The 10,203-nt window shown below is 50.3% G+C and overlaps 1 protein-coding gene across 4 annotated transcripts in view; it reads left to right on the top strand.

Annotated features, from left to right (window-relative positions):
• Positions 1–9,501, top strand: part of CA5A (carbonic anhydrase 5A) — a 30,295-nt gene extending 20,794 nt beyond the window's left edge. For 2 of the 4 annotated variants that reach the window (XM_053666772.1, XM_037142363.2), the window contains 2 exons: positions 6,203–6,358; positions 9,042–9,501. In XM_053666772.1, the coding sequence (XP_053522747.1) occupies positions 6,203–6,358; positions 9,042–9,212 (327 nt within the window). In that variant the 3' untranslated portion in view covers positions 9,213–9,501. Of the gene's footprint in view, positions 1–1,675; positions 3,584–6,202; positions 6,359–9,041 lie in introns of those variants that run through there. The other 2 variants (XM_053666774.1, XM_053666775.1) reach the window with 2 other exon arrangements.
• The last annotated feature ends 702 nt before the right edge of the window (positions 9,502–10,203 follow it).

Below are 10,203 nucleotides of genomic sequence, written 5' to 3' on the forward strand. Positions count from 1 at the left end.
GAACACTGACTCATTTGTGAGGAAAACAACCAGTGTGGTGGAGGGAGTGTTGCCGAGAGGGTCTGAGCCCCGCCCTAGAAACTGGACGCACTGGGGCAGCTCCAGCTGGGTCACTGGCTGGCTCCCTCTCTGTCACTGTGCCCCTGTTCTTCCCGGGGCCCCTCTCGTCTCAGTATAACTGGGGTGCTAGACTCGATTCGAGTTTCCAAAAATTCGGTCATCTAGGCAGCATCTTGAAGATTTTTACTATGTCCCCCTGCACTAGTCCTATTCCAGGCAATGACATTCATTAGTGAAAATGTTTGTGTTAAAGCTGAATGAAATAGATACCTATTAACATTTAAGAGTGCCTACCCAAGTCCCAAGCGCCACCTGGCACAATCCTGGTGGGGGGACTGAGGACCACCCCAGCCGCAAGGGCACGGAGACCACGGGGAAGGGAGTCCTCTCCCCACCCCCTCTTGTGTAGCAGAGTAGATCTTGGCCCAGCTCCCCTTGGACACCTTGTTGCATTAAGCATGATTCAAAAACGACAAGGACAACAATGTAGCTTTTCTCCAACATCAGCTAAGAAAGGACTTTGATAGAGAAGTGGAAATTCCAAAGAATTGCAGTTTATTTGTTCAGTACCAAACAAAAGCCTTCTGAGACAGAAGCAGTCACGGCAGTCCTTGAACGCGTGGACGGTTGGGGCTCCCACCTGTCTTAACAATGGTGAGCTTCGCTCCACAGGAAAGCAGGGGGTCAACCCTTCCTCTGTTGGTTCACGGGGGTCCTTTGATCTGGGCGCTGCATTCCCCTTGATGTTGACCTCTGGGTGGGCCTCATGGGACCGAGACCAGATCACCCTTCCCACACAGCACTGCCATGTCTGCCATCTCAAAAACTCCACAAGGTCAAGGTGCTCAGTGTATCCTCTTCCTCACTGGCCTTTGGCCAGAGTAAACCTGGGATGTTTTCCCCATCAGCATCCACCCCCTACAAGCCATGGTCTCCACCTCCTGGTGGGAAAGAAAGGAGCCGGCTGCGAGGTCCTGTTCACTCAGGGGGGCGTTTTCCTTCTATGGAAGGCTCTGTAGCTCACACATGTGCAGGCATGCACGCACACACACACACATGCACGCACACACACACAGGCTAACTGAGGGTCTCCTGAGCCAACCACATGGGAGAAAGGGTGTCAGTGCGGTGACAGAAGATGCTGCCTGGGCTCCATTCTGGTCCTGTTGATCATCTCGGGGCCTCAGTTTCCTCACGTGAAAAATGAGTTAGAATTTTAAGAGGTAAAAGGCCCAACCTTGGCAAGCAGCAGCCCACGCTCCGAGGGTTGGGAAGCATAATCCACGAGAGTCATTTGTCACAGTCTATGCTCCGTACTGGGTTCTGTGTCGATTTAAAAAATTTTGCAGTGTTACAAGTCACCTTAGTGGTGTACATTCTATAGGTTTTGACAAATGTGTAGAGTCCTGGGTCCCTCACCCAGGACCACACAGAAAAGTGCCCCACCCCGCACATTTCATCCTATGGCCCTGGTACAGTCAAGCCCCCTGCCCCCAAGCCTTGGTGACTACAAATTTGTTCCAAACCTTATGATTTTTCCTCTTCTCCCACTGTTACTCTCCCATGTTGTACTGAATGGAGCTTTCTCTGTAAGCCGCCTTCCCTCCTTTTGCAGTGGGATGTACATTTTAGAGAAGAGAACCACAAAGGCTTACGGCAGAGGCGCCCATCCGCCAGGAGCTGGACTGTCTGTATCCGTGATGGCTGGTGGTCCAGATCGTGCCCTGGGCTCCCACCTAACACTCCAGCCAGCGGGGCCTACAGCCTTGTACAGAAGGGGCCCTGATTGGCTTTGGGGCCCCACCTGGCTTTGGGGGCCCCGCTGGGGAAGAGCTTTCTGTATCATAGGCTGTTCTGAATGCTAAATGCTTCCGGGACAGGACACACAACTCTCGGGGACCTTACCAGAAACACATAGATAATTGGCAAGTAACTGTCAGTGAGCAGAGTGCTGCCTTCGCATCCACCCTGCAGCCCACACGGAGGGAGGAACTAGTCCTGGCTTTTAAAAAATTATTATTATATTTTATTGTTTGTGCTATTACAGTTGTCCCAATTTTCCCCCTTTGTCCCCCTCCACCCAGCCACCCACTCCCTCAGGCAATGCCCACACCATTGTCCACATCCATTGGTCATGCATAGAAGTTCTTTGGCTACTCTGTTCCCTAACTGCACTTTACATCCCCCCGGCTATTCTGTAATGACCTATTTGTGCTTCTTCATCCCCTCACCTCTTCACCCACCCCTCACACCCCTCCCATCTGGCAACCATCTAAATGCTCTCTGTATCCATGATTGTTTCTGTTCTGCTTGTTTATTTTGTTTTTTAGATTCAATCATTGATAGATATGTATGTATTGCCACTTTACTGTTCATATTTTTTATCTTCTTAAAGAAGATCTTTTAACATTTCATATAATAATGGCTTGGTAGCGATGAATTCCTTTAGCTTTTTCTTGTCTGGGAAGCACTTTTTCTGCCCTTCCATTCTAAGTGACAGCTTTGCTGGACAGAGTCATCTCGGATGTAGGTCCTCGCTCTTCATCACTTTGAATAGTTCTTGCCTATCCCTTTCAGCCCACCAAGTATCTTTTGAAAAATCAGCAGACAGTCCTATTAGAGCTCTCTTGTAGGTGACTAACTGCTTTTCTCTTGTATTTAAGCTTTCACATTTTGGTTAATATGTGTCTTGGTGTGGACCTCTTTGGATTTCTTTCTGTTCTTTGGGTTCTCTGCGCTTTCTGTACTTGCAAGTCTGCTTCCCTCATCGAGCGAGGGAAGTTTTCTGTCATTTCTTCAGATGGGTCTCCAATTTCTTGTTCTTTCTCTTCTCCTTCCAACTCTGAGGCAGACCTCCCGCAGCGCCCGGGTTCTGCCACTGTCTAACTGGATTTGAGAAAGTCATTTTCATCTATCTCACCTTCTTCGTCAATAACATAAAAATACCCCTTAAAGGGTGGTTCTGAAAATTCAAGGCAATAGTCTCAGAAGCCGTTTGGCAGCCTGTGGGGCTGGGCACTAGGGGGAGGAGAGGAGTACACCCACTAGTACCTTTTGAATTTTGTCCTGTGTACATAGGTGACCTGTTTCCTTCAGGAATTAAGTAGAGCAAAAATGGAATGAATACCCTGCAGCCCTAAAAAAGAATGAAACAGCAACACACACTACCCCGTGGATGAGCCTTGACAATATAAGCTGAGCGAGAGAAGCCAGTCACAAAAGTCCAACCACTGTATGGTCCCACTCAGGGGAAATGTCCAGCACAGGCAGATCCCCGTGGGTGGAGAGCAGGTCAGCGGGGCCCTTGGCAGAGTGGGGCGGCATGGAGAGGTTGGGGCAGCAAGAGCCATACAGCATTTACTGAGGCTCCTTTTTATTTCTGGAGTTCTTTTTTGAAGTGATGAAAACATTCTAAACTTGACTGTGGTGACTGAGAGCTGCACATGCCTCTCTGTGAATATACTAAAAGCCATAAATTGCATACTTTGTTTTTTTTTTATTTTTACTTATTTACTTTTACAGAGACGGGAAGGGAAAGAGAAAGAGGGGGAGAGAAACATCAAGTATGTCTGCCTCTTGAGCATCCCTACTAGGGTCCTGGCCCGCAACCCAGGCATGTGGCCTGACTGGGAATTGAACCGGCAACCCTTTAGTTCGCAGGCTTGTACTCAATCCACTGAGCCACACCAGCCATGGCAATTGCACACTTTCAAGGAGTGAATTCTGTGCTGTGTGAATTAGACTGCAATATTGCTGTTCTGAAGCCATTCCAGGATGGTCAGTTACAAAGTGGAATGACACCTGGCGCACGCAGTGTGAACCGGTTTGCTTCCTTCTTGTCAGCAGCTTCACTAGCATCTCCCGTTTCTGACTGACGAAAGCCAGCTGTGGGTGGACACACGAATGTGTCTGGGTCCTTTGACTTTGCCTTTGAAGGCCAGGTGGAAGGATCCGATGCCCAGGGAGGCCTCCTTCCTGCGGGAGAGGATGTCTGCTTCCTGCCTGAACATCCTGCAGCGCCCAGCCTGGAGCTGGCAGTGCTATGCTGCTTACAGGCCTGTCCCTACATCAGCCTTCAGTCTCACCTGATTCACAGAGGGGCGAAAGCCACCGTCCTGGGCCTGTCAACCTGAGGACCCTGAGGGATCATTTCCCATTCGTGCAAAAGCCTGCTCAGGCGTCTTTGGCTCACAAGGGGGCAGACAGTGGCCCAGAGGCCCTCCTTCCTCTTCACACCCTGGCGCTGTGCCGGGCAGCACCAGAACAGTGGCCCCTTGCTCCTGCCTGTGCTGGTGGGTTTCCTCAGTGGTCCCAGCCCTAAGCAGAAGCAGGGGCGTCCCCACCTGCAGGCTCCCCCGACCACATCTCTTTTTATTGCTTTTGGTCTCATTTATTCATTCCAGCCTCTTTGCTGTTCCTCCAGCCTCTCAGGGCCTCCACTCTGTCCACCCCAGAACCTGCATAGCCTCTTCTGCCACCTCCTCCAGGTCTTTGCTCAGATGACTCTCCCGGTGAGGCCTCAGGTCCACCCCCTTAAATCCGCCCCCCACACACTACCCTGCTTTTATTTTCCTCCATCATGCTCATCACTGTGTAAGCTGCTAGGTACGTACTTATTATTTGGCATGCTATTGCTACCCTCCCGTAAAAGGCGAGTGCCCCGAGGGCAGGTGGTTTTGTACCCCAGCACCTAAGATAGAGTCAGACTCACTGTGGGTGCGAAACGCATGTCTGTGAGTGAGTGAGTGAGTGAGTCGGCGTCCCTGGAACTCAGAAAGGCAGGTTCCTCCACATCCTTTGTGAAGCACAGAAAGGGAGCAAACAGGAATTCTGAAGTTCAGAACAAGGGGTTCCGAGCAGAACGTGCCGGCGGGAGTCCCCATGGGAGCAGCACAGAGATCCGGGCACGCAACGGCCAAGAACAGCTGTCTGGGCCCATTGTCTCCGCCCGCTCCCGGTGGTACAGGGGATCCTGGCACGAGAGTCAGGGAACGGGATCCACGCAGGGCAGCCTCCTGAGTGCACATCCTTACCACGGCTCTCACATCAGGGCAGCTGCTTTAGGACACATTCAGCTGTCTTAAACGGGCAGCCACGGTGGAAAACAGTCTGGCAGTTCTTCGAAAAACTAAACAGAATTCCCATAGGATCTGACATCTCCACTTCTAGGTATAAAGGCAAAGTAACTGAAAGCCGGGTCTTGAAGAGATAGTGGCTTATTCGTGCTCACGGCGGCATTACTCCCCGTAGCCAGGGGAGGAAAGCAGCCCAAGCTTTACCCGTCGACAGATGCCTGGATGAACACGATGTGGCCTTAGAAAGGGAAGGACCTCTGACACGCGCTACAACACGGATGGACCTTGAAGACATTCTGCTGAGTGAGCTCAGCCAGTCACAAGAGGACAAATGCTGCATGCTGCCCCTCACACGAGGTTCCTGGGGGGTCGGATGCACAGACACGGAGGGCAGGGTGGTGGGCCTGGCCGGCGGCGCAGCTGGATGGCGCATCCTCCCACACAGCACATGCCTAGGTTGCAGGTCGGATCCCCAGTCGGTGTGCGTATGGGAGGCGCCAATCGATGTCTCCCTCTCTCTACCCCCACCCCTTCCTCTCTCTCTAAAATCAATAATTCCTTGGGTGAGAGACTTTTAAAAAGTAGAAAGACAGTAGGATGGTGGGTGCTGGGGCCCGGAGTGTGAGTGTTCAGTGGCGGCGGTCCAGGCTGAGAAGAAGTGAGGTCCTGGGGCAGACGGTGGGGATGGTTGTGAGCGTTGCGAATGTGCTTGATGCCACAGACTTAAAAATGGTCACAACAGTAAACTTTATGTTGTGCATGTTATTTTACCACCATTTTTTTAAACTGATATTTTCACAGCCTGTGTATATGAAAACAAATAACTTTAAAAGAAAAAACACAAGCATTCAGTGAGGATTCGTGTTCTGCTGCAAGAGTCATATGTTCTTGTCGCTGCTTCCAAGCGTGGCAACCGTGGCCTCACAGCCTTTATCTTGGGGCACACACTTCCCCCGTAGCGGCATGGCGGCCACATCTCGGAGATAAAGAAGGAGCCCCATTCCCTTCCTTCCTGGGCCCCCACATCTCTGCCCAGGCACTGACGCAGCCTGTGGTCTGTCTCTCAGGACACACGGGCGGCTGTGGGCCCCTTCGAGCCCTCCCGCCTGCTGCCCCACTGCCGGGATTACTGGACCTACCCGGGCTCCCTCACCACTCCCCCACTAACCGAGTCGGTCACCTGGATTGTCCTGAAGAAGCCCATCGAAGTGGCTGCGAGCCAGGTGAGCTGTGCCTGCAGGGGTGCAGTGGGACCTCACTGAAGAAATTGCTGGAAAGTGTCACTGAGATACTGTGAGCGAGCATCGTGGGGTTTATCTTTTGGTGCATTTTGGATGTCCCTGCATGAGAAGAATTTTCCAGTTGAAGTACAAGTTTGTTGAGATTAGACAGAGGTTCAGAAATCGCAATTCTTCTGACTTTGAGATATTAGTGTGTGAGAGAAAGAGAGAGAGACAGGGGGTAGGGGCAGGGGAAGGAAGAGGGAACTGATATGGCGGAAACAGTGACAATTTAGCTGATCTAATCTTTAGTGGCTTGGAGTTCAGCCTGGCAAGCATCCCTAACGACTAGTGTGGAACTTGGTCAATGCTTCCTCTCCGGTCTATGTCAGGATAAAGTTACTTTAAAAGAACAGAAGTGACATTATAATGGTGACACAGGTCCTTGCTCATAATGGGCCCATAATAGGTATTTGTTGGTGAATGAATTAACCAAGAAAGGGAGGCCATAGATGGGTATTGGGAAGCCAGTGCAGAAGCCGGGCCATTGCAGGAGAAGAGAACATTCTAGTTTGTTCCACTCCTTTGGACGATAGACCAGTAAGGAATTGGGGTTGCAGAGGGTTTTCTCAAAGACCGTATTAAGAAGTTACAGAGCTATATATGCCAAGAGAAAACTCCAGAAGGACTATATTAGTCAACTATTGCTACAATAATGCGACATAACAAACCACCCGAAACTCAACAGCGTATAACAAGCATTTGTTTTTTCTGCTTGTGGGTCTGTGATTGGCTGGGAGGCTGTACGTGAGACTGTGGGTGGCTGGGCCAGGCCCAGTGTCTCTCCTTCCCCCGGGACCAGTGACTACCAAGGGCTGCTTCTCACAGTGAAGGATGAAAATGCAAAGGCAAGCCCAGCCACACGTGCACACTTAAGGCTTCTGCTAGCATCACGCCCATTCACACCCTGTCAGCCAAAGCAAGTCGCAATGGCAAGGCCGCAGTCAGTGGGGCAGAGAGGAGGTGAGTGCGTGTTCACTGGACAACGCCATAATTTACCACGCAGAGACACACCAAAAAGCTGCTACTTGTCGTCCCAGGCTCATGGAGCTGCAGTGGTTTTTATTTTCTTTTTCTTATCTCCATATTCTATTTTTTTCTAAAATAAGTAGATTTTATGTATATATATTTTAAAAGCTGTAGTATCTTTTTGTCTGGAAGTCTCAAGAATCAGAGGAAGCCCGCCTGTCTAGGGCAGTTTAGACTGAGGGGTGACTACCACACAGCAAGCATGGAGTCACCACCCCACTGCCCCGCCCAGGCACCCATTTCTGGTCGATCGCTGCAGTTTCTACCGCCGCTGGCTCAGCTATACTCTTTCTGACGGCTCTGGATGTTCTCTTAGAACAGCCTCATGAGTCTGTGAAACTATCCTTTTATTTAAAAGTCATGGAATGATGCCCTTTGCTTTGAGAGGCCAACCATCGAGATGTGGGTTGCAGAATACCTATCCTGCCCCCAAACCAGAACTGTTGCAGACATCAGGAAGGCCTTGATGGAAGAACGGCCCTCGTCACCAAGACCCCTCTGTCACTCAACAAACAAGTAATAAGCACCCGTTCTGTGTGAGGTGTGTAGCAGGAGAGGGTGGGAGGAGGCAGGAAGGAAGAGGCTTATACAAAAACAATGATGTCAGTCTCTGCAAACTGCTGTCTGGTGGGAAGGGGATAGTTTTAAAGCAGGTGGTAAGGAAATATATAAAAATACAGAGCGGAAGTCCCTTACCCTGACCAGGGGAGCTGGGGAGGTGCTGTGTACACCCCCTGGACAGTAGGAAGGAGATTGCCAAGTGGAGGAGGAGAGAAAGGCTGCATTTCTGAAAACATGAGCAAAGCAAGAGCACTGAGCTTGAGTGCCTGGGAGACAGTGTGCACCGTGCCCTACACAACTCTAGAGGGCGCTTCATCAACCATGAGGATCTAACTTGCTCAATAAGTGGGCCCTGTGAGGGTAAAAATGTCACTTCTGTATTAATTACACATGTGAGTTATTTTCACAGAGTTCATAAGTACTTTCTGAGCACAAATGAGATGATACATAAAAAATAATCTTTTAGTTCCTTCAGTGAAAAAGTAAATCAGCTATTACTTTAGCATTTATATTGTATTTATAAGTTCTCCATCCCTGTGTAACAAATAGTTCCAAAACTTGTAGCTTAAGAAAATGATAATTACTTGTTTTCTCTCAGAGTTGCCGTGGGTCAGAATTCGGGGTGGTTCTGGCCTAGAATCTCTCGTGGAGTTGCAGTCAGCTGGCTAGGGCGACAGTTTTCCGAAAACTTACCTGGGGTTGGAGGATTTATTCCCATAGTGGCTCACGCAAGTAACCTGCAAGTTGGTGCTGGCTGTCGGCTCAGTCCCTCCCTACGTGGCCTCCCCGTGGGTCTGTTGGCATGTCTTCGCAACGTGGTAGCTGGCTTCTCCAGAGCGAGAGATCCAAGAGACCCTGGGGGAATCTACAAAGCCTTTCCTCATATTGCTCAGGAGTCACCCCTGCCCTATTGTATTGGCCACACAGGGCCATCCCGACTCTGTGTGGGAGGGGACCATGCAAGGCAGGAGGAACACCCAGGAGCTGGCTCACTCCGTCCCTGCACCCAGATTACTCTGGTACCTCTCTATTCCAGCTGGCCGAATTTCGCACGCTCCTGTTCTCTGCACTTGGTGAAGAACAGAAGATAATGGTGAACAATTACCGCCCACTCCAACCCCTGATGAATCGGAAGGTCCGTTCATCTTTCCAGGCCACAAAAGAGAACGCCAGATCCTCATTTTGTAACGACCAAGTAGATGGGTAGAACGTCAAGTCTCACAGTCTGATCATATGCAATCTCTGAAATTAAAAAGAGGGACAGAGCCCCGGCTGGTGTAACTCAGTGGATTGAGCACAGGCTGCTAACCTGGGGATTGCCGGTTAGCTTTCTGATCTGGACACGTGCCTGGGTTGCATGCCAGGTCCCCAGGAGGGGGCGCTCAAGAGACAACCACACAGTGACGTTTCTTTCTCTCCTTCTCTTCCTCCTTTTAGACATTATATTCATGTTTAAAAATGAATAAACAAAATCTTTTAAATTTTTTTTTAAAAAAGAGGGACAGAAATCATTGTTTTACAATGTACGTTCCAGTTCTGATGAAAAGAATCACTTCAAAGAAACTGAAGCACGACAGGGAGTGGATATCAGGGACACAAACTATCTCATGGGACTCTCAGCAGCGCTGGGCAGTTTCAGGGGCTGAGGTCGTGCACCCGGCCTTCTCGCAGCTGCGCACTTTCCTCTCCCCGTACGTTCCTTCTGTTTCTCCAGGGCACTCAGGACCACCCCATAGTTCCTGGGCAACAGTGTCTGGGCCAGTGTCCTTTCACCCAGTTCCAAATGTCTGGGTGTGTCTGTCCTGGGGCTGCTATAACGAAGGACCCCAAACTGAGGGCTTAAACAACAGAAATGTTTTTCTCGCAGTTCTGAGACTGGAACTCTGAGATCAAGGTGCCAGCACTGCCAAAGTCTGGTGAGGCATCGCACCAGACTTTGGCACTGCCTCCCCAGACTTACGGGGGGGCCTCCTCCCCGAGTCCTCACGTGGCTTCCCTCTGCTCACGCTCGCAGAGAGTAAACTCTCTCTCTTCCTCTTCTTACCAAGCCACAATCCCATCAAATCATGACTCCTTATGACCTCATTCAACCTTAATTACCTTCTAAAAGTCCAATTTCCAAATACAGACACAGGGGAGGTGAAGGCTTCTACATATGAATTGGGGTGGGGTGGGGGGGACAGTGTAGCCCATGGCAA

The sequence above is a fragment of the Artibeus jamaicensis genome, unplaced genomic scaffold (assembly GCF_021234435.1).
Source record: "Artibeus jamaicensis isolate MK-2021 breed Jamaican fruit bat unplaced genomic scaffold, CSHL_Jam_final contig_464, whole genome shotgun sequence".
In the NCBI taxonomy this organism is placed as follows: domain Eukaryota; kingdom Metazoa; phylum Chordata; class Mammalia; order Chiroptera; family Phyllostomidae; genus Artibeus; species Artibeus jamaicensis.